The 25,366-nt window shown below is 29.3% G+C and overlaps 1 protein-coding gene across 1 annotated transcript in view; it reads left to right on the top strand.

Moving 5' to 3' along the window:
• LOC136989033 (collagen alpha-1(II) chain-like) overlaps positions 1-25,366 on the top strand; it is a 93,811-nt gene that overhangs the window by 13,400 nt on the left and 55,045 nt on the right. Inside the window, exons 2-10 of the mRNA XM_067287078.1 lie at positions 14,098-14,292; positions 17,670-17,707; positions 18,782-18,847; positions 19,039-19,083; positions 20,400-20,468; positions 21,571-21,666; positions 21,775-21,819; positions 24,448-24,501; positions 25,074-25,127. Coding sequence (XP_067143179.1) covers positions 14,098-14,292; positions 17,670-17,707; positions 18,782-18,847; positions 19,039-19,083; positions 20,400-20,468; positions 21,571-21,666; positions 21,775-21,819; positions 24,448-24,501; positions 25,074-25,127 — 662 coding nt within the window. The remainder of the gene's footprint in view (positions 1-14,097; positions 14,293-17,669; positions 17,708-18,781; positions 18,848-19,038; positions 19,084-20,399; positions 20,469-21,570; positions 21,667-21,774; positions 21,820-24,447; positions 24,502-25,073; positions 25,128-25,366) is intronic.

Raw genomic sequence — 25,366 nt, forward strand, 5'->3', positions numbered from 1 at the left:
AATAATATGGAATTTTGATGTTAAAATTTAACAGTAAACAGAAACATATAACAGAAATCAACAAGAATTTATTGTATTTTTTATAAACAAAGTTATCTTGAGATGAATAGAACAGAATATTGCCATTTATCTGAGGAAGATAACTTATGAATTTTTGTGTATTTTTATTATATTTTTCTGTTTGCTTTTAAATTATAGTCTCAAAAGACAGTATAAATTCTTATTATATTTAAAGTTTTAGGGTGTGTTACCATTAAATGTATATTAGATAATAACTGTTAATAACATGTTTCTATTCATATAAGCATTTTAACTCTCTGTTATAAAAAAACAACACTAATTTACTCACCACAAGTCAGTATAAATACTATATTAGAACACTAAAACATTAGTATTCTAATGTAGTATTTATACCAACATAGTTATTTCTGGAAGCATGGATCTTTGGGTTTTTATTAATGGAGTTCAGGGTTATTCAGAGGTACTTATGGTGCTAGTAGCAGCATAAGTACCTCTGGATGTACTGTACCTTGGAGTTTATGTTAAAATTAATGAAAAAAGATCAATGCTTCTATTATATAGATTCCATCATTTGTTCCCTAGGTATTAGATTAAAAGAGCATATTTGTTCAATTGTTTCTATTCAGTATGGCATCAGCACTTCACTGGTACAATGGGTGTGCAACCAAGAAGTCAAGGTATTATGAGATATAATCTAACTGTGCAAGATGACATCTCTTTCCAAAGACATCATCATCCTACTAAAACTGTACACCATTTCTATCAATAGCATATTTAGGATTTTGAAAATATGGATGCTGCTCAAAGCAGATTCAAAAGATCAAGATTTTGCTCCTTGACATTTTTTGATGAATGTTACTCAATTACCTTAGAATTACTTTAGTTATCTAATCTTTCCTAATTGAAGTCATGTGATATGCATTATTATATTTTTATTTTGGTATTAGTTTTGTTACCTTAAAATAAAAATAATAATGTATATCACATGACTTCAATTAGGTAACTAAAGTAATTCTAAGGTAATTAAGTAACATTCTCCAAAAAATGACAAGGAGCATATGTTTTGGTCCCTTGAATCTGCCTTGAGCAGCAATCCATACTTTCAAAATCCTGAATATTCTATTGATGGAAATGCCCTACAGTTTTAGTAGAATCCTGTGTCTTTGGAAGAACATGATCTAGCATGGATTTTAAGGTTAATTTAATGAATGTGTGAATGTATGTAGTTTAATAAACCTTGTTTTTAAACAATAATAAATAGAAATACAATGTTTTTAATATTGTTTAATTTATTGTTATTTCGTTACAGTAAATTTCAAAAATAATATTCTTTTATACAGATATTTTAATGTTATTGTTAAATCTTTACTCTGAGATACTTATGTAATTTTATTTAAAGGTTTTTAATTGTATAATACATTTGTTTATAATCAGCATAATAACATTTAATTAATTTTCCAGACAAAATCAATTTTTTTGAAAACTTTGGGATTTTAGTTTAGCTTGTAAGTCAACACACAGTTTTCCTAATTTTTTACAAAGACAATAGAATTCTATAATTGAATTTTTGTGTCATCTTCCCTTCACTTATGAAAGACTTTTCTTTTTTACAAGCTTCACTTCCTTATTTTGTCATAGCTTTTTCAAGGAAAAAATTTGTTTCAAATTTGTTGTTTAGTGAAATTTCATTTTAATTAAATGGATTCTTAGAGATTATTAACAACAATATTCTTCAAAAAAAAAAAAAAAAAAATTATTTTTGCTCATGTCTAACATTTTCATTGATTTTTATAGTTTTAATGGTGCTGAATCGAATCTGGCAACAGAATTGGCCTAACACCCACAACTTTTGAGAGAAATGAGGTTTTTGAAGGAAAACATTTTCTGTTCAAAATCATAATACCTTAGTCTGTAGATCCCTCTTCTTCCTACAACTTTATTCACCAAAAATAAAAATAAGAATTTAGTATTTACACCTCCTGCCATATGATATTTAGGATTGGTCACATTAGGAATTATTTGCAGTTTCAAAAAATACAGGATAATTTTTCCTATCAAACCAGTTTCTGTGTGGAATTATCTGTAATGACAGGTAAATTTTCTGATCTAGAAAAATCAGGTGTCTGTATGATCCCTAAGATTTCAGTACAAGTTCAAAAATTTTTTATATAGGGGGTCATAACTATAAAGTTACTAAATTGTTCTGAAGAACAACAAAACAACATCTTAACTCCTTTATGTTTTTTTATCATATTTCTTTAACACTTTCTTTTTATATTTTATACATCATTTCCTATCCATGTCACATTGCTCACTTGTGTTTGAAAAAATAATTTATAAATTTTGTTTGAAAATCATCATGAAAGTGCAAATTTCATTTAAGAACTATTTAAAACTTCTTAACTTATCCATTTAAAATTTTGTTTTTATTCTAAATATATTCTATTTTATCTGAAGAAAATATTTGTAAAATGTTGAAAGTATTTGCATGCACTTGGATTTAACTAAATTAACACCAAAAGACAGTGTGTATTTATTAATTGCACTTATTTTGTGTTGAGTATGTTCATCAGTTTTAAAAACTGAATAGTCATTAATTTTATTTATGATATTACTACAAACTAAACTTTTTATTTAGCAAAATTGATGAGATAGAATAAATGTACCATAGATCTCCTTAATTGGAATGTTTTTGTTTTTAGAATTTTGATTCTTAACAATTTAGAATTTTGTAATAGTTTCACTTTGTTCTGCTTAATCTTCTTTGCATTATGAGTTCAAAATGGGGAAAAATTATAAAAACATTTTAATTTTGAATATTTAAATCTATATTATTTATTTATGTCAGATGCTTTTCTTACAAATATAATCATTAAATATTATGTCTAAACACTGATGTGGACAACTCGTGTGGATCAACACTTTAAAGGAACCTTTATAATTTTGTTGGATGTTCTCTTGTCTAAATATATATAATAATAGAGTTGAGCCAGGGCCGGATTATCGAATAGGCAAAGTAGACAAATGTCTAGGGCCCGTAATTCAGAGGGGCCCGGCTTCAGTGCAGAACATTTCTCTGTTTCGATTTTGAAACTTGAATTGAAATTCGATAGGACAGAAAAGGCTGTATTTAACAATTCTTACTAAGCTCCGCTCGACTAGCCATTATCTAAAAAAAAAAAAGGTCAACAGCCACCCGCACGTCAGAAGTAATGTACGCCATGAGATCTCTCGCGCCACCTAGAAATATTCCTAGGGTTGCGTCTCGTGGTAGTACTGATATATGGATGGTTATGATTTATTTTCTAAATCTACACTTATACGTCGCGACATCGCATATTCGATATAGCGCTCAAGTTGCTCGAGTGCAAAGATATTACAATTCAATAGTGTTTTATAAAAGAGTTTAAAAGTTATGGGTGACACCCATGCTAGCTACGCCAATGTCACATTATATAAGATTTGTTTAGATGCAACTTATTTAAATGGGGCCCCAATTTAAATTTTGTCTAGGGCCCGCTAGAGGCTTAATCCGGTGCTGAGTTGAGCATAGAAGCATACAGGCACTGTATGCTATCCAATGCAGATTTGCCCACAGATGTTGAAACTTCTGCTCCAGATTCTCTTTACATTTGCAGATGGCTGAAGCTGGCATCCCATCTGTCCTCAAATGCTTGATGCATTGGTCTGTTATGTCCAGATGTATATCTGGACATTGCCACACTTCATTGGTCTGTCATGTGACAGAGACATTCTTGGGAAATGATGAATGAGTGCCACTGAATCTTGCTGGAAAATGGCTGTTTATAGTCCTTGCCATGAAAGGCAATTTATGAGAATGTAGGATTTCCTGAACTTACTACTGTGCCATCAATGTTCCTTGCACTGCTACTAGAGGTAACTGAGATAACACCCCCAGACCAGCACAGCAGCAATGGGGAGACAGTTGCCATTAATCAGTAAGAAACTATCACTCAAAACTAGGTATAAAACTACTATAAAACCTAAAATCCAGCAATTTTTAATAAGTGCTAACATTTTTGTCATGTTGAACAGGCATTTTCAGGCAAACTAATCTCCAGCTGATGAAACAATGGGGGATTGGTGTGCACACGTGAAGAGGGGAGGTAATGTAAGAAGAGAGAAAGGGGAGGGGGAGGATAGTAAGATTTATATTTTGAAGAAAGACTTCCATGCTGTGGGGAAGAAATTAACATTGTGAAAATTAATAATGGTGTTATTGCAGGTGGCCTTATATATTTTCCACCTGCTCAAGATGTTTGAGAAAGGGTTGCCTGGAAGAGCTATGTAAGAGGCATGCACTGTCAAAGCCCACATTGATGTCTGTAAGGATGCCTGGGTAGGAGGTGAAGATAGCCAACTAAGTGTTGGTGAATCCTCCATGATGGAAGTGTGATGTTCCTTGAGGCGGGTGTTTAATGGGCATGTTGTAGCACCTATATATTCTAAGTGGTGACTGGATCTGTGGTTGGTGACAGGGAAAGTGTAGATGCCTGATTGTAGGTGCATGTCCAGACAGTCTACAGAAGTCTAAATTAAAGTTATTTTTCTTGGATATTTCCTTGTATAGGGAGGCTAGCTTCCTGTTGTAAGTGACAGTTCTATAAACTGTGTCCTGGATGTGATTTTTCAGTGAGACGGAAGTGGCGGAGGAAAGACGACATATAATGCTTTTAATAGTCTGTGGAGAGTAGCTGTACTAAGTTGTGTACCGGGTGATCGTTAGGAGCTCTATATCTCTTTCACGTGTGTCCAACGAATGGGTGAATTAAGGCTCTGAACCCAGCCATTTGAAGGTGAACAGATCATGGGAAGTTGCAGGGATGAAAGTCAGATGGTGTGTAGGCTTTCTGTAAACCTGAGTAGTGATGCATCCTTTGGATGAGGAACTGGAAGTCCAGGAAATGAACAGTTTGATTGTTGTCTTGTTCAAGGCAGAGCTAAAGGCCATAAGGGTTGTTGTTGATCTTTTGCAGAAATTCTTGGATATAGGATTTGTTCTGCCAGATTATGAGAATGTTGTTGACATACTGTGTATATAGGAGAATGTGGTTGGTGAAGGCAGGAAGGATGGCAGCCTCAAGCTGCCGAATAACTAGTTCACACAAAGTGTCTGACAGGGGGCTGCCCATAGGGACACCCCTACTTTGTAGAAACGTGTTGCCTTCAAAGGAAAAGAAAGAAGTATGGCAAAGTAGATCAGCCAGTAGTAAAGGTAGGATTAAAACTCTTCCCAGTGGGCTCTGCACACTAACACAATGGATGTTCATTCCTAAACAGAAACAAAATAAACAGAACTGCAATTTGCCACTAAAAATATGCTGCCAGTTCATAGCAGTCTACACCTCTCTATCATGGTATCATTGCAAGCAAATCTGATGATGTTGGGATTCTAATGGCAGGATGCATAGCACCATGCATGCAAATATGCCCCTGTTAATGCCAATGATATAAGGAGAGATAGGGTTCTGTAGCAAGGCTTGCACCTGTCTGTGAATAGTAGAGGAAGACATGCATCTGTTCATGCTTGCTTTACAATCAGATTATCATCTTTCTTGGTGGTCTGTCTGAGTCATCCAGAGCCTACCTGCCATGTATGTGTGCCCTGATTGATGTATTCACTGTTCCCAACATCAGATCACAATGGCCAGATGGTGGGCAATTTGGCAAAATGGTCCTTCTTCTTCCTTCATCCTGATGATGTGGCCTTTCTCAAACTCTGTCAGCTGTGCATAATGTCTATGACTGCATTGTAAAGGCGTGCCTAACATTCGAAGAACTTTGTAGTATACTGGTTTAGCAATTTTAACACACTTTTGTAGTATTATCTGGCAAGCAATCAGACCACAACTGTAATCATTTACATACCTGTCTAACACAGTTATATGCTGAGTTTTGTAGTAATTGGACAATTCTATCTATATGCATAATTTTTTTGTCAAAGAGTGTATTAGCATATACAAGACTAGTGTTAGCCGAGTATGAAATAACAAGACCCTGAGAGTCGCTCGGCTTTGATAAAATTAAAAAAAAGGTTTATTAATTCCAGTGAACACAAATCATTTACAAAGAAACGATTACACACACTTACTAACTACCAATACAAATACATTTGGGACTGCGCGTAACAATGTCATCAATTTGTCCCCGCGTGCCGACAAGACAAAGAACCTATTCTAACTTAAATCTAGCTTAACTAAGTACAGGGCCCTAGAGAAAGATGAGGTGGAAGAGAATTATACAGAAATTATAAGACGGAAAATTGGTTCGAAGGGGTGACTGGCAGTAATAAATAAAAAAAAAAAACCTCGGATCCGTTCCTTAATAATTTTCTTTGTTCCTGTTCGTCCCGCTTTTCTCTCTCTCCGAAAAATCTTCCTCCCTCTTGCTCCCATCCTCCTATCTCCTCTGACGTGACCCCTCGGTGTCACACCCTTTTTGTTTTTATTACCGTCCAGGCCACATGTGTCGACTAACTACCGCGTGGTTAAGTAAACAGAAAATGGAAGTAAAGTTGTTACTACAGGAAGATAGTATAAGGAAAGTAAAGAAAAGAAAATAAATAAGGTTTAATAAAGCCACACTAGTAATTAGTAGTCATAAGAAGATTGCAGAGATATATAATATAAATAGCAAAACATAGTTAATAAGATTCAGAAAATCATTTATTAGTATGTTAAATGTTTGACTACCTTATTATCTGTCTTGTTATTTACATAGAAAAATTAAATTGGTAGTTCTGAAAGATTTAATATAAATCACTCATATAAAATAAATTATGAGCCATTTATATAATATTTTTCTAAACAATTCTGTTTACAAACAAAATTTTGAACATTATATTTGCCCTGGTTGCTGAACTAGCTACTTGGCAAGAGTTGTCCACAGATTAAAGAGACAGACAGTCAACTCCATATACTTCCTGTATTAAAGAAAGTTGATAGTTCAACCAATCAATGATGGGACTACTGATTCAGAAGTTAGTGGCATCAAGATTGCCTCACATCATTAGATGTCATGACACAAACTATTGATGACATTATTCAAATTAGATTTCAATGCGCATGCAAATAAGATACTACTACTGTTTTTCAGTACATATTGCAATTGAATTTAAATCAAATTAATTAATAAAAACTGCATTAATTGACATTCGTGTAATATAAACAACATCCATAAATCTATGTTTAAAGCTGCTTAACTCAAATTAAATAAAAAAAATTTATTGATATAATATTATGTATTATAATATTAATAATTAATTTAATATTTATTAATACTAGATACCCAGTTACTTAAAACTAAAAATAATAAAATAATATTTGAAATTCTAGTTTTTACACTGAAACTGAAATTAAAACTAAAATAAAAATAAAATCAAAATTAATTAATTTAAATTAAAATGTAAATTAAAGTAATTGAAACATAATATTTTGAAAAGTGTGCTAAAGTCCATCTTGATTGATTTGGTTATATTTCATCCAAGCAGAGTTGAGTCTCTATTTATAGCACTTTTTTGTAAAGTGATGGTTTTGGTTTTAGTTGGCAGTGATGGAACATTTTGCTTTTAATATACAGGGTGGTTATAAATTATTGATTGCATTTCAGGAAGGAGTAAAAAAATAATATACAAACATAATGACCTCTGTTTTGTTTCAAATGATAGAGTAGCTGTAAAAGTTTGTGCTGACCTTGACTGAATGTAGGTGGCACTGTGATGGAAAATTAAGGAACCTTTTCCAAGCATATAGTGACTAATACTACATACCTTGATATGTTATAGGGCAGGGATGGCAAACCTTTTTGAGTCTGCGTGCCATATTGTAAGCATACTTAGCTTTAAAGATGTTAATGCGTGCCAACGTCTTAGACTTCTAATAATGATATTTAAAGAAATTAAACGAATACGCTTTAATTCGAATAAATGTAAGAAATCTGATTAAAAAAAAAGATGATCAGGTGATCAACAGAAAAAATGATTGAAAAAGACAGAAATCATATGATACATTATGTGCCAGATGATTTCTCTTACATGCCACAGGTTCGCCATCCTTGTTATAGGGTTATGCATGTGATATCACAAATTGAATACTGACAACTGAATGTTTATTTCAGTAAGATGTGGCACATCTACACTGGCATTTAATTGTTTGGACTACTTACAGGAAAAATTTCTTGAATGTTGGATTGGCTGTAGACATGGACGTAGCCAGGAAGGGGCATGGGTGGGCACGGCCCCCCAGTTAACCTGGTGCCCCTCCCCAGAAAATTACAGCCTCTACTAGGCCCCCCCATAACAAAACCCTGGCTACGCCAATGGCTGTAGAGGATGAATATTTATATTTCCTGGTTACCTCGATTCTCCAACATTACACTACTTGATTTCTTTCTTTGGGGGTTTGTCAAAGACAGGGTGTACATTCCAATGTTTGCAACATGGAAGAACTGAAAAGACAAATTGGTGAACTCAGTGGATGAATAACTGCTGAAATGCTATGTAACACATGGTGCAAAATTGAATGCCGCTTGGATATTTTGTGCTACATGTGGTCACACATGAAGCTCATGAAATTTATTTATAGTATAAAATAGTTTATTTAATGATCTATTAAGTAAAACAGCATACATGTGAATACTTCACTGTGTTCTTTTTTTATTCCTCCCTGAAATGTGCTTAATAATTTATAACTACCCTATATATATAAAATGGATATAGATAATAATATATATAATATTATATTGCATTTGTAGGCATTTTTATGCATGAAATACAGCTAAAAAGGAAAAAAAAGGACTTTGTTTTTGTGGTCAGGAATGGATTAATCCATTTTATATTGTTTCTTATTGAAAAATTTGTTTCGGTTTGAAAACAAATTAGTTTTCGAACAACTTTACTTTACCTGGGTAAAATAAAGTTGTTATGGTAAAATAAAATTTTAAAATAAAACTGTTGATTGGCTAGTAATTATGACATCTATAGTTGTGATAATTCCAAGAAAATTTTGACCAGTTATATATTGAGATTAAAGAATAGAAGCAAAGTATAAATTATAGATTATAAAAAACTAATGACTTTTAATTTTAGTCTTATTTTTTGTTTTGTTTATGTATGTATCAAATAATCAATTTTATAGAAATACAGTAGAGCGTCGAAAAGTGGAACCAATTGGGGACTGGGGTCCTTCCAGTTAATGATTTGTTCCAGTTTCCGACTTTGTACGAAAAAATACATTAACCTGTCCGATGTTCAAATTTTTCTCCGTTGCGTATCGCTTCCTGTTGAATTTTTCTCCGTTGCGTGTCGCTTCGTGTTGAATTTTCGTCGATTTTAAGCCTAACGAAAATTTTTATAATAATCATCGAGGCTATCGTATCGTTAAAAATTATTTCTGCATTTTGTACAAACTAAATAAATATATTAAAGAATATAAAAAACGTGCAAATTATACTTTAGAAGTAAATTTAGTATCAAAAACATTCGATTCAGCACGACACAGTCCGACTGAAAATCGTTCCACTTTCCGGCCATTCCACTTACCGACGTTCCACTTATCGACGCTCTACTGTATCAAAATAGAAGATATCTTTGTTTGAAAATATTTTTGCTTAAAGAATAATTTTATTAACTAATGTTTATAAAAATATTCATATTTACCAACGAGAAAAATATATTAGGTTATGTTTCTTGTTTTGAGGAAATCATTTACCAAAAGTTTAATATTATTGCATTAAACTGTATTTTAAGAACATTTAAAAGTATTTTTTATTTTATTTGCCTGTTTTTAGATAAATATATTCTGTAAACTTATATTTATAGTTTGTATTATTTAGTACAGTGGGTGATTGGTTAATGAACATAATCTGTTTCAAGATTTTGCTATCCGAATTGTTCCTTAACCGATTATTGATTTACCATAGGTTTTTATGGGAATTTGATTAATTCGTTCTGGAGACTCCAAAAAACAAAAAATATGTACTTTCTTACCAGCAGTGTAGCTACATATTCAGTGCCCTGGAGCAAGTAGAATTGGTGCGGCCCTTGTTCCTCGGAAGAGGTCTTGTGAAATTTATTTTGCACATTTAATTTATTAATTATTTTGATTTAAAACCTTACTTGATAACTATTTATTTGAGATTCGAGGCATTTCAACAATAAAATATTCAGTTTAATAAATATAAATATAATAATAAAACAAAATATAATTCTTTAAGTACAGAGTACCTAATATTATAATATTTACTACAGTGTATATAAACTGTATTGACAAAATGTATGCAAGTTTAGTTTCATAACAAATACATAATAATACATAAAAAACTTCAAAAACTTTTCTTGCTTTTTCGTTTGCAAATCAGTCAATCACTTTCTCCAAATGAAGTTGACAAGCTATTGTTTTTTTAATTGATATAGTTAGTCAGAGCTGAAACAGTATTGTCACATGCTGCTTCTTAAATACGTTTTGATTAATTTTAGTTTCGAAAAATGTTCTGCTGTCACTGTCATTGCCCGTAAATTTAAAAAAATGAGGCATGCTGTAATAATGTTGGAGAACATACTTGAGGCTGTGGTGTGAATTAAAAGTAGTTCAGCAACTTGCGCTTATAGAAGTAATTTCTTTTACCTGAGTATAAAAACACATATTAAATCGAAACAGTTGAGGTTAAAACTAGGAGAAATGTCAGAAGGATATGCCAATTGTAAAAACTCTGATCCTTCCAAAATATTTTTATCAGATGATGCAACAAGATATGCAGGTGATAAGCACTTAAAAGTGTACATAATTGTCGAACAAATTCAAATATAATAGTTAATTGATTAATTATTCAATCCAAACATTTTTTACAAATGTTTTTACAAGTTTTTATTTCACCCTTTCTAACTTGGCACCCTCATGATTTGTGCACCTGGAGCAGTTTGCTCCAACTGCTCCATGGTAGCTACACCTCTGTTTCTTACTATGTTTATTTATATGTAACAGTAAAAATACATATTTTTACTTTACTACTATATATATTTTACTTTACTTTATATATACATATATGTTACAGTCAAAACCTGTTTTTAGTTAGAACGCATTTTAACTAGTTGGAACTAGTTTTAACTCAAATTCATTTTTGACTAGCAGTAAATTCTAGTTATAACAAAGACATCCAGTGTAAACTAGTTTCAACTAGTTAAAACGTGTTCTAACTAAAAACGGGTTTTGACTGTAACATATATACACAACACAGTCTTGTGTTTTTATTAGTCATGTTTTTTTCATTTGTGGGGGTTAAAGAATCTGTCCAATGTTGATTGCTTTTCTCTCTTCTTTAGGATTTTTCGGAAGTAATTAATAGCATTGTAATTGTAGGGATCCCCAAGCCTATTAACCTTATTCTGGCTTGGATGGCATTTGGATGACCATTGTTCTGACATCCTCACACTTCTTCAAAAGATCTTCAATAGCAGATATCGGCATTGGTCATCTTTCGTGTTCTTCTTTTTCAAAAGAAAACACATCTTGCTGAGTTTCTTGGTGTTTTTCATTTAACTCTTGCTTGATTTCTATGGTCAGCACAGTTCTTGACACACCACACTTTTTAGGTTTCATAATATTACCAGTTTCTTTTTTAAATAAAAAGTTCAGAAAAGCACTTACAAAAATTTAGAGAACCAAAATCAACTAGCGCACGATAAACTATTTAAATGCAAGGCCCAGATGAAATTTGAAATTTGGTATTAAAATGTTAACGAATATCCAATGGGACAGTTAAACTCTCGTCTTTTGTAAATGCAAAAGACAAATGCAAAACTTAATGAGTACCTACCTGACAGTCTTGCAAAGACTATAAAAAACTATTTGTCAAAAAGGTAAACAAAAAGCTGGAATTACGAGGGAGAGTTTCAAAATTTGGAAGAATACTATTGGATCGGTATTGGGTCGAGCATCAATGTCAAAGCCTTCAGAGCTCTGAAAGGTTTCGAATTGTCACCTGGAGACAAAGGAAGACCAATTGGTATTCACTATTTTATGTTGCATCTTTTTCTGTTTGTTCTGTGAAGTGTTTGTCATCCGAATGTGTGTTCGTTGTCCGAACATAAAAATCTTTCACGAAAGTATTTGTTATCCAATTTGCTTGCTGTCTGCACTGTTCATTAACCGATCACTCACTGTATTAGTTTTGTAAATGTAAAAAAATACTTAGTTTCTTTAATGGAAATATTTAAATTTTACTGACTGAAAATGTTGTGTATTAAAATAATGCTAATTGACTATGGATTTAGCTTTCTGTTTGTAGTGACTTTGTTTCCAATAAATCAGAAAGTACTTATTCTAAGATAAATTCAGAAATTATTTCTAACAATTGGTACTATTAATTCAATAATAATGTTTATTTTGAGTATACTAAATATTACTTTATTACAGTGGTTATATATATATATATATATATATATATATATATATACATAAAATATGGTATATATATACCACATTTTAGTAGAATAACCCAGGCTAGGTAATATGCCACATATGCATTGACTACAAATTTTAACTCATATAAGATTCTCATATAACTTCAAAACAGAAGTAAAAATGTTGTAAGAAACTGTTTTTCTGTCTTTTCTTTTTTTTTTTCTATTAACAAGGAAAGAACATACCTTAATTCTGAAAAACTAAAACGAAAAAAAAGTTTTAGAGAATCTCAAGATATACAATTTAGACAGGCATACAAAAAATGCATTGCAAAATGTTGTCAGTGTATCACTAATAATTAAAATAATGGCTAACCTGACTTTGCTGTTCCAACTAGTTTGACAACACCCCTGGATGTTGCAATGCATAATTTGGAATGACTGCTTTACCATAAAACAAAAAATTGGGATGGAATTCGTTTCTACAAATTTAAATATTTCGTCGAAGTTGACCGTTGATTTAGAAAAAACTGCAACTGTATCAATTTTAAAAAGGAAGTCAACTTATCATCAGCTTGGGAAGCCTTTCTTAACAGATCCCTGAAGTAGCACTATACTCTCATCACGCAAGTCTAATATGACGACATCGGCTACACGCGACAGCATTCCAGAATGCAGTTTTTTCTAAATCAATGGTCAACTTCGACGGGATATTTAAATTTTGTAGAACAGAATTCCGTTATGCCTGAGGAAGAACCCAACGAGGTTTGAAAACGTTTGCGATTTACAGAGAGAGAGAGAAGAAGCACACCGGTCAAAGGCACTTCAGTTGTTCAATCTAATTAATCTATTGTTTAACTAAAAAAAAAAAAAAAAATTGGGACTTCAAATATCAATAAAATTTATTTTATAAGGAACATTTTTTATTAGAAATTGGTCATCAATGATTGATGGTTAACATTTTAATAATTTTTTATCAGAATTTGGATAAAATAATATATGATTTTGTTCAAAATATTATGAACACCTGTATTTGATTTTTGACTATTTATGAGTTGATGATGATCTCTGATTAAAAACATCATTTATAAAATAGGTATTATTGGTATATTCAAACAAATAATAATTGTATTTTAATGAAGATAAAGTAAAATTTTATAGCCTTTCATAAAACTAATTTAAAATTATATAAAAAAGAAAATAATAAAATTATCTTTCTTTTTATACTGGGTGCTGTTTTTTTTTTAAATAAAAGTATGCAACATTTTTTATTGCTGTCCTTGTCTACTAATTGTAGAATGCAGAAAACTGCTAAACTGCTCTTTCTTATCCTGTGTTCATCTTATTAAATAAAGAAAGAGAGGAAGTAGTTTGGAGTCAAGTAGAATAAATACAGATAATTCATGTTAACTGCTTGTAATCCTATAAAAATAATATAAAATTATTAAAATTATTAATATAGTACTTGTTTTGTTTTTAAATTGTTTTTAATTAATTAATAAATAAATGAGAAAAAATTAAAGTAAAATTAAGTGAAATAAAAGTAAAATTTAGTAAGTAAAAAGTAAAATTAAAATATTTTACTCTGTATTTTTAATAAATTATGTATATGTATATGTAATAAATTATGTAAATTATGTATATATTTTTTTATTTAGACGAAGATGAAGATATAACTGTTTGTTTGTATGACAATGTATCATATCAAGATGGAGAAGAATGGTATCCAGACCCTTGCACAACATGCAAATGCTTTTCTGGAAATCCAGTATGTGAAACAGAAAAATGTCAAGAAATTGAATGTAAAACTCATGAGTTCATTCCATTAGGAAAATGCTGTCCTATATGTGCAGGTATATGTTTTTGATTCAGTAGAGGAATTAGGTTTGATAGAGACTAACAAATAAACTTAAATTATAGTAATTTATAATGTATTGTACTGATACAAATGTCAAAGTAAAAATATTGCCAGTTTCAAAACAAAAATAGTTTGTATCAAAATTTAATTTAGATCAATATTTTAATTAATATTGATAAAATATGTACATTTAAATATATATATATATATACACTATTTTCACGGATTGTTTGGCATGTTGGTCTATCCAGGGGAACCATGAAATCAGATATTTTCGTATTGTAAAAACCAGCATGATGGTTTAAGTGAGGTTATACATCTCTCTCTAGAGGGCACATTACAAAAAACAAACAAGGTTTTACTCTGAAACTGTCAGCATTACATCAAAAACTATGATTATATGTTTAATTTCTTCATTTTGTTCTCTTTCTAATGATGTAAAATATCCATGGAATTCTGAAAATGTTTTTTTATGTTTATTTTATTGTAGTTGATTCAAAAATGCAAAAATAAACATATTAAATTTAAGAAACTTGCTGTAAATTATCTTAACTTACACCAATTAACATATCTGCTTTGTGTGAAATTTGAGAGGAAGGTGTTATTTTTAAGGTTGGGGTAGATGGTCAGTGTAGCCCACATTGACTAACTACTACTGCTATTAATGTCAATAAGTTGTTAATTGTTTTATTGTCTTGTAAAGAAAACTCTTCCTGATTTTAAGTCTGTTGAATTAGGATGATATTATTTTATTTATTCAGAAGAATGTTTTCTTTAATGTTTAATTAACATTAAATCTGATTAATTTTATATTTTAGTCACAGTTTAACTAGCATGCCAGTAATGCCAGGGTTTCTGGCATGCTGATCTCTCCCATTTATATGTGGTATGCTGGTCATTCTGTAAAAATACAGCATTAAATATATGCAGGGCTTTTTAAAATAATTTTTGAGATTTGATAGATTTATTATGGCTACAGTATAATTCATTAAACTATCATTTCTGTTCTAATTTATTCAGAAACTGTTCAGTTTCTATGTGATGCATTACAATATATAGTTTATTTACACCCATCAGGAAGCAGTATTTAGAATGAGGTAGGTCTTCAACTGTTATGACTTGAAGGAGGGCTATGTGATATGGCTTCATATGGAGTTGTTTCCTTAAAACACATCACACTGTTGCTTGTGGAATACCCAGTCCTGTTGAACCTGTAGGAATTGATTTTTTAAGGCTCTGCACATACAACTTTTATACATATTCTACATCCTCATTTGAAACCAAGAGTCAGTCACTGCTTTTCCCCTCATATAGATTTTCCATGTCCTGAAACAGAGCATATCATCATCAAATAGAATTAGCTGAAGGTGCCTGATGATAGCCTTATGATATTTTACATGAAAATGCCACTGAATCACTGTTAAGGACTTTGTTTCAAGAAATTCCAGAATACAAAATGTTTTTTCATTGCCACTAGCTACCATTTATGAAAATTGCCTCCTGAAAGATGTAAATGTAAATTACACATTGTAATGCGTCATGCAATAGAAATTGCACAGTTTCTGAACACATTAGAGCAGAAATGATAGCTTAGTGGATTACACAATAGCCATAATAAATTCATCAAACCCCAACAATCAATTTGAAAAGCTTTGTATATGTATAAAAATACTATATTTATTCTAATTAACAGTGTGCACTGTCTATAGCTTTTTGTCTTGTAGCTGCATTATTTATTATAGGATACTGTGTATTTGAATAAATACAGTATACAAGGTCTGTCTGGAAAGTTCACAAACTTTGCAAATAGAAGTTGTTTGCATTTACTTAGAAGCTAATCAGTTTTGTTACCTTTGAAGTAGTCCTAAATCCAGCATTTCTGACATGAAAAGAACACTTCCTGAAATGCTTCTTTTGGGATGATACACAGCTCCACTAGCAAATTTTCCATAAAGCATCAATAGATTTAAAACAGTGACTTTTGAGAATAGATTTTAATTTGAGAAACAAAAATAAGTCTGCTGGGGCTTAGTCTGCTGGATATGGAGGTTGGGAAACAAGTGGCATCAAGTTCTTGGCCAAAAATTCTGTTATCACCAATGATGTGTGAGTGGGTGCACTGTCATCATGCCATTCTTTCGAAATAGTCAGTCTGTTCTTCTTCACTGCTTTGCGAAGGCATTTCATCACCTTCAGATAGTGTTTATGGTGAATGACATTCTCAGAATTGAACAAAACAGTGATCAAGACCTTCACATTCAACTGAACTTGTGCCTTTTTGGATTGCAGTGAAGATTTTCCCATCCACTCTGATGATTGACATTTCATTTCCATGTTGTACCCATAGACCCATATCTTATCCTCAGTGATGATGCTATTCATGAAGTCTTCATTAGATCTAGCTCATTCTAGATGCTCTTCACTCACTTGCAGAATTGAAGGAAAATTTAAAACACAATCAACATGTGTTTACACAAATGAATGTAACACAACAAATGAAGATAGAACTAATTACTTTTGGCAGATAGTATATAAAACTTGCCATTAGAAAGCTGTGCAAGACGCATTCAGATTCAATTATCAGTTGGTGCATAATTTAAAAAGTTCACAAACTTTCTGGACAGATTTCATATATTTTTATTAAAATTATTATTATTTTTTTTTGGAGGAGGCTAGCCTCTGATGTTCTGGTTTCATACAATACTGAAATGAACTTTATAATACGTTGTCTAATGAACAGCTTAAACAGGTATTGAAATCCCAATAAATCAATAGTACACTTTATTTAAATAACTAGCAATTATATAATAAGCAAAACTTCTTGACCTGATGAAGACCTAATTAACAGGTTGAAAACATTTGCTTATTAAATTATTGCTGATTGTTTAAGGTGTACTATTGACTTATTAACTTTCTTTCCTATAAATTTTCAACTTTCTTCAATGCAAAGCAAAGAGTTGTATATATTTTTCTTTATTTTTAATTCATTTTACTATAGTTAGCTATCTGGATTAAATCTTTAAAAGGCTTTGCATACAAACATTTAGTAGAAAATGAAATTTATAAAATGCAATTTTTTAAAGATAATATTTTAAGTATTCTAAAATTTATATTATAAGTATTTTTATACAATTCTTTGCAAAACCTTTCTAATTATACCTTTTTTCTTTTTTTTCTTTCTTTTATAAATGTTCAAAAAGGAACAACATTTATAAAATATTTTCTAAATAAACTTTTTGTGTTAAACTCTCAATGACTGAATCTCTTCTTTTTTGATCAATAAATTGAAATAGAATGTAAAATGTGACTAGTTTTCTTATGAAGGATATTTATTACTTAAAAGCTATTAATATTTAATTATGAAAATTTCAGATGAAGAAGAAGGAACTGGAGGTACAACTGATATACCAGTAAGTTTCAATTTGTTTTTTAATTGATAATATGACTTTAATCTGTGACTGGTAACTTATCATTGAAAAGTTTTAAAAGTTTTTGTGATTAAAATAAAATGTTATTTTCTAAAACATTTACTTCTTCAAAAACTGGTTGTATGGAATGAAAACACACACAAATATACCCAAAACCAATAATAGGAGTAGAAATATTTATTGATATGAACATTTTATTCTTTTCTAATGAATATTATCTGGTATATCAAATTAAATAGTAAATGATTTTATTCCTTTTACTGATTTTGGGTATATTTGTGTTTGTTGTCATTTATTGTTATGTCATGTTATTGTTATGTATGAAGAAGAATGCCAATTGAAGAATGTAAAATTGAAGAATGCCAAAAACAATAATTTTACATATGTTCAATGCAATTTTGGATATTCTACAGTATTATAGAAAATGTATACAATACATATATGTAAGAGAGCTGAAGAAGTTTTACTTTCAGAAAATTAAAAATTAAAATTATTAGCAATAGTGTTGACTGACATGATGACTCAAAGATCGGAGTTAATTAATACAATTAAACTAAATCAACTTTGAAGAAGTGAAATCATAACATTGAAATTTTAATTAAAATTTTGCATTGTTTTGCACTCACAGATGAGGCAATTATTAAATTACATTTATCCAGTAAAAATGAGAATAATAGAATTAAGACTATTTATAGAAAGTAAGTTAGATGACTCTACTTATTAAAGGCCATTTTGGCTTAGCATTTTTATTTTAAAGAAAAATTAGAGATATTGTGCTAAGATTGTGGCTTTGATCTTTTATTTAGCAATGAAAAAAGAAAAGATTTATTAACTTTTCTGAAATTTTGATATATCCGAAGGCGAATAATCCATGTTAAGATTAACAAAAATTGTATGGGATTGTTTTTATATTATTATTTTTTATGTTTTAATTAAAATTTTTATTAAATTTTTTGTTTTGAAGAAAAAATTAATTGTGTAATTGAATGAAATATAATATTTATTTTAAGAAGCTTGAAATTATGATAAATAATACATTATAGATTTTTCTTCTAGAGGCCACCAGATCCAGGTCTTCCACGAGAACCTGTGATACCTGTTGTAGGGCTTCCTGGAGAAAGGGTAATTCAATCAACAACTTGAGAATTTATTTAATTTTAATATTTTAAATATTAAAAGCTGTATTTTAATTATAATTTTTAACTGCATATTTAAGTTTGATAATATCAAATGGAAATTTTGTATATATATATATATATTTTTTGTTATTTGGTTTTTATTTTAAAAATTAACTAAATATTTCATACTTTTAGGGAACTCCTGGAGAACAAGGATTTCCTGGAAGACCAGGTGAAAGGGTAAAAATTTTCAGTTTTGACTGATTTAAAATTTATTGACAACATTATTTTATTTTACAAATGGTCACAATTAAAAAAGTTTTGTTTGTTTTGCTTGTATATAAATACAATGGTATTTTGGTACTCAAACCACTCCAAACTCAAACAATTTGGTATTCAAACACATTCTTAGGGAAAAAATTGCTCTGTTTTCAACTGAACAATCATGACTTACTAGAACAAATTTTTGGTTAATAACAAATAATCTTATCTTAACTTTAATTTTGTCATCTGTAGAAAAGTTTTCTATGATAAAAATGAGTAACTAATTTAAAAATAAAATGAAACCTTACAACTACCTACTTTCATCAGACAAAATTATACTTGATCCAGTTTGTTTTTTTTCACTTAATGCATGTGGAACACAATCATTATGTTTTGCAATCATTCCAAGTTAATGAAGTATTTCAACAATACATGTCAGTGACACATTAAGATTTGTTGCAAGTTCACAAGTTGTCATTTGTTGATTTTTAACAATTTTTTCCTGAAATTTTTCTTTGTTAACACTTTTGAGCATCTTTCTATTGTGTATCCTTTAGTTCAAAATTTCCCAAAAGGAACTTTTAAAATCACATTTGATGTATTCAAAGTTTTTGGCGTATCTTTCTCTTACACATTATGGATATTTTTAGCATTATATCCTTTACAAAATTCAAAAAGCATAATATGCCTGTTATGCATTTTATCTGCAGACATTTTGACTTGATTTTATGCAAACAAAATGTGAAGTAAAATGTTTAAAATAAGCTTCTAAACAAAGAATACAATCTCTCATTAGCAATAATGTATTAAATTTCACAACTGTTATAATTAAATCACATATTTATGTTAAGTAATGACAGTTGTTAAAAATACACAAAAACTTTCTGTTCAATTCAATAAAATTAATAGGCATATGAACTATTGCATATGTCTATTAATTAACTCTGTATTGCATATGAACTATTTTTTGGTTTTTTTAATAATTTGTGCATGCTAGGCTTGTAAACTTCTTGTTAAATTTGTGTTAGATTCTAGTTAAAAATGCTTTTATAAATATACTATTGGGGGTCTGGAATGGATTAATTTAATTTACATTATTCCTTATGGAAAAAATTTGTTTAGTACTCAGACTTCTGGAACAAATTAAGTTTAAGTACTATACTGAGATACCACTGTATATTAATAATGAATCATTATTATATTCTGAAAATACTTAATGGCATTGAAAATCGAACTTCTGTGTAAAACTGCTTGTAACATTTAGATTTAGTACTTCTTATCTTTTAAATTAGGGCCAGCCTGGTGAATCAGGAGCTCATGGAATACCAGGAATGCCAGGTCCACCAGGACCTCCTGGAGATGTAAGTACTTTTAACATTTTGTTTGTTTGTTTTACAATGTGTTGACCATCAAATATTTTCTAGATTAATTAATATGTAAATTTCAGATTTATTGATTTTATTAATTTCTCATAAGAAAATCTAGAATCAATATTTTTATCATTTTCAAATTCTGTCATGCCAGGTAATTAAATTATTTATATAGACAAATGCCTTTTCATAAAAAGAAATTTAATATAATTTTGATTTGGCCAGAATATTTTGGACTTTCATTAGTAATAAGTTGGAAAAGATGATTATAACAAATTAAAAGAAGTGGACTGCTTTGTTATCTCAGAAAAGAAATTCAAATAACAGAAAAAAAAGAGGCTGTTTCTGTTGTTCCAACTCATTCTTTCTAATTTAATTTGCTTTCATGCTTTCATAGTATTATACATGCCTTATAGTAAAAAATTTCAATAGAAATATAAAAAAATAGGAAATAAACATTTTTATTGAAGATTAATATTTTTCTTGTTTTGATAGAATTTTTTTTATAGTAAATGGCAAAGCCAAATGAAAACCAAAATCACTGAAAAGATTTAGACTAGTAAATGATCTTAAAATTTTAATTGTAGATATAGAAATGCTTTGTTATTTGTAATAAATGACAACTTATAAGAATTACAGAAAATTCAATTTTTTGTTTTTTTCTATTTTTAAAGAGATATGTGAAAATATTAAGTGTAAGAAGAGAAAAGTATAAGTACTGATCAAGTTAGCTAGAAAAATTTCACTTTAAATATTATTGCATTGAATCTTTCTAAGTGTTTTGATTCTGATACAATTATTCAAAATTTATTTTACTTTATATCAGATATAATATTGAATAAAGTTAATTTTTTAATTTTGAATTTTTTTAAAATTATTTTTTTGATAAATATGATAAAACTATTTAAATAAATACAATGTATATTACAGAATAAAAATATACACTGTATGTCTATATTTGTTTTTGTCTTTTTATATTTTATAATTTTATATCTTTTATTAAAGAATAAATTAAACATATTAGTTCTATTTTAATTAATTTCATTAAATATTTTTCAAATTCTTTAACCTATAAGTTCATATATATTTCTAGTTATCGAGTTGGTTCCATCAGTTATCTTTACAACAAGGTATTGGAGGTGACAAAGGACCCCCACCTGATGCATTCCAGTTTATGCAAGCTCAAGTAGTAAGTTAATAGTTCTCATTAACTATACTTTTAAAAAACTATTAATATGTATAGTAATTAGAATAATCAATTAATATATAGAATTATTGAAAAATAATTTAATTTTAGGGACCAGTAGGCCCACGTGGTTCACCAGGCCCTCCTGGACCTTCGGTAAGAATATAATTTTTTCATTTTCAATAACTAACAATAAAAATATATTAAGTTTATGTAATATGGAAATAAACATCATCATATAAAATAATGATTTTGTAATAATTTCTTTAAAGAAATTAGCTTAGTTCTAAACAATAATATATGGGAAGTAATTTTTATTTAAAAAACAATTATTTGAAAATACTTCTCAAATATGCTTCTGTACAGGAATATTGAAAATGAAGTTATATTTAAATAGTTACTGTATAAAAAATTTTATTCATTCTCAAAATTTGATTCATCGATTTTGATTAAACTTTATATTGGATTCCTCATTATAATTTTCCATTAATTGTGATGAGGAGTCCAAAAATGTAAAAAAAAGGGGGTTGACAACTTTGTTTTCAAGACACAAAGTTGCTAGCAAGAGTGCCTGTAACAAAATGACATTATGCGATATCCCATGGTCACTAGCATATCTTTGTCTTATAGCAGGAGTGGCCAACTTTTGTGTACATAAGATCTACTCTTTATCTTAAAAATGTGTCACGATTGACTTGTCATATGCATAGTCTAAATGGAGAGGGGGAGGTGTGAAATACATACTATGTTTATACACTGTGTTTCAGTATGAGATGCACTCCCGTGAGCTATGTGTAGATAAGCAAAATATATATTCAAAACTACTTTTTTATTTTTTAAATCACTTATTAAGTTTTCAAGATATAAGGCTCATAAAAAAAATAAATTTCCAGACCCAACTTTTGATATTTGCAGCTATGAGTTCATTCCGTACAGGTGGTACCTAAAAAAAATCTTTCAAGATAGATTTTTAGTAACTTAAAATATAATTTAATTTTTTATCAATTGCAATGTATAAGTTGTGGTACTATGTGTTCGTACATATGAAAAAGTTGTTATAAAAATGCACAGTATGGCTCATAATTTGATTTTAAGATTTCTTTCACAATTTTTTTGTGAGCCAGGAAAATTTATCATGGGAAGAATGATATAAGATTTTTAGACTTATTCTTTGTTAATCAATCAATCGCAGGAGTGCACGTCATACTGAAACACCCTGCATATCTACCTACAAAAAAACAACATAATTATTTAATGGGCAAAAAACTCACATTCAGGGGAATTCAAACAACATGAGTAATTATTAACAATATTTATTAATTCAAATTAGCTACAGATAAAGACAGATTTTGAATTTATTTTATTACCTTAATAATATTGGGAGAAATAGTAATAATATTGTTAATACCTGTACTAAAGAAAAGAAGCTATCGTATGACAGTACCAAATATTCAAGCTAAATAGCTGTTTTTCTATGAGTTGAGTCAACTGCATGCATACTGTTGCATTTGTGTGTTACGTTCAGGTGTTGCGTTCGGTTACAAGTGTAACACATAAAGTAAAGACATCACAAGCGATTGACCAAAATTGGCTTTGTGATCAACTGGGCGGCCACCCTGTCTTATAGAGTTAAGTTGGTTCTCAAAATTTGATGGGCTGATTTTAATAAAACTGTCACTTTCTATTAATTGCGCTGAGGAATCCAAAAATCTAATAAAAGATGTTAGCCCATGACTTTGTTTTTGAGATATAGTGGGGTCATAGTGACAATGTTCATGCTTCCTGGCATAATTGAGCATGCCTAACAAAATTTAGGGGGCAAAAATAAAAAAAGCATTGTGTATATGTAACATAGAATGGGCACAAAAAATGAACAAAGCACAAGAACAAAGCAATTGATGCCAATTGCTTTGTTCTTGGATTGTCTCTTCTAGATGGCAAGTACGGGATTGTTATAAGCAGTATATTATATATGTATGTGATGCGAAGACTTAGTATGAATACAAAAACTAAAAAGCTTGAGATGATGCAAGTGATTTGTATGTGATGCAATCTATGAAAAGATACATAAGTTGGAAAAATAAATTTCTCTATAGAGAAAAAAGAAACAATATGATCTAAGCATGGTTGAAATTGTTGATTTTTAAGTTTTAACAGCAAATGTTTCTAGAAATGTTTGGCAACATTGGGCTACAAATACCTTCATATAAAATTCCTATTAGTCTGCAGAATGAGATGCATTAAAAAAATGAAAATTGATTTTTCTGATTTAAGGTACTTTTTTACAAATTGCATTACACTCACACACTACAAAAGGATGTAATGTATGAAAAGTGTATATTAATTTATATAAACATTACATTTATTCCTGATATCTTATATCTGAATGTTTTATTTGAGCAACTACAAAAAGGTACAGGTTTGGTAGTTGCTCAGATATAAGGCATATCAATCATTTCAAGAAATTTCAGGTTCTGTATTCCATGCCAATTGTAAGTTATCTTTATTTTATTTGAAAAAGAAATAGAAAGTTACGCAAAGTGAACAATTAGCATAAATTGCTAGAAACATTGATCAGTTCTTTAAAAATTTATAATGCTAATTTTCAAAACAGAAACCTTAATTAATATTTATAAAGTTTTGAAAGGAACAAATATTTTGTAATATTCATAAATTAAACTTGGTTGATTTTTGAATATATTTAGATTTGAATAAATTTTATGAATGATGTTTTTGAAATAGTAGAATAATCAAATCGAATTAATTTCAATAATATATTTTTAGGGACCACAGGGATTTCAAGGAATACGAGGAGAACCAGGAGAACCTGGACCACCAGTAAGTAGAAATTATTATATTTTTACAAAATTATTTACAAAATCAGTTTCATTTTTATTTGATATCTAATCCATGAAAATGTGCATTAGTATAAACAATAGTTTTGTTCAATACATATATATATATATGTACTGTCCATCATGACAAATTAAAATTTTTTAATATGGTTCATTATATTGAAAAATTTATATATTAACTTACAAGCATATAAAGATACAATAATAACAATACAAAGATAAAAAAAAAAACAAACATATAGTTAAGACTAAGTTTATAATTGTCAATAGCTAACCTATATTTTACAAGATTTAAATCCAAATTAATTCTTTCTAGGAATATTTCAAATGCTATATTTTTTAATATAAATTTTAATTTAGACTAATCATATAGATATATATGCTTATTATTATCATTGATAATGGTAATAATATATAATAATAATAAAAATCTTAAACTATTTGCATTTGTAATGAAAATCTTGACATTAGAGTTATCTAAAATTGTTAATTTTAAATAATTTTGACTGCATTTTATGTTACAAAAACTGTTTTAAAATATTTATAATTTTATAGGGACCACCAGGTCAAATTGGTGAGAGAGGTTTACCTGGCTTACCTGGAAAAGATGTAAGTTGAATTAATTTTATTATCTAACAAAATATTTTTAAAGTTTTGTTTATTATGAAAACTTGTATGTGCTGTATACATCAATATGCAAAGATGGGTATAATACAAAATCTGTACTTTTGAACCTTTATAAAACAGAAAAATTGTAATTTTTAATATTATTATTTAAAGAGTTACTTTTTTAATTAGTTTTTCTCTTGTAATAATTTTTTATTAGTTTTTTAATGGAAAATTTTTCT

This window comes from Centruroides vittatus, unplaced genomic scaffold (assembly GCF_030686945.1).
Source record: "Centruroides vittatus isolate TY-2023 unplaced genomic scaffold, ASM3068694v2 scaffold_435, whole genome shotgun sequence".
In the NCBI taxonomy this organism is placed as follows: Eukaryota; Metazoa; Arthropoda; class Arachnida; order Scorpiones; family Buthidae; genus Centruroides; species Centruroides vittatus.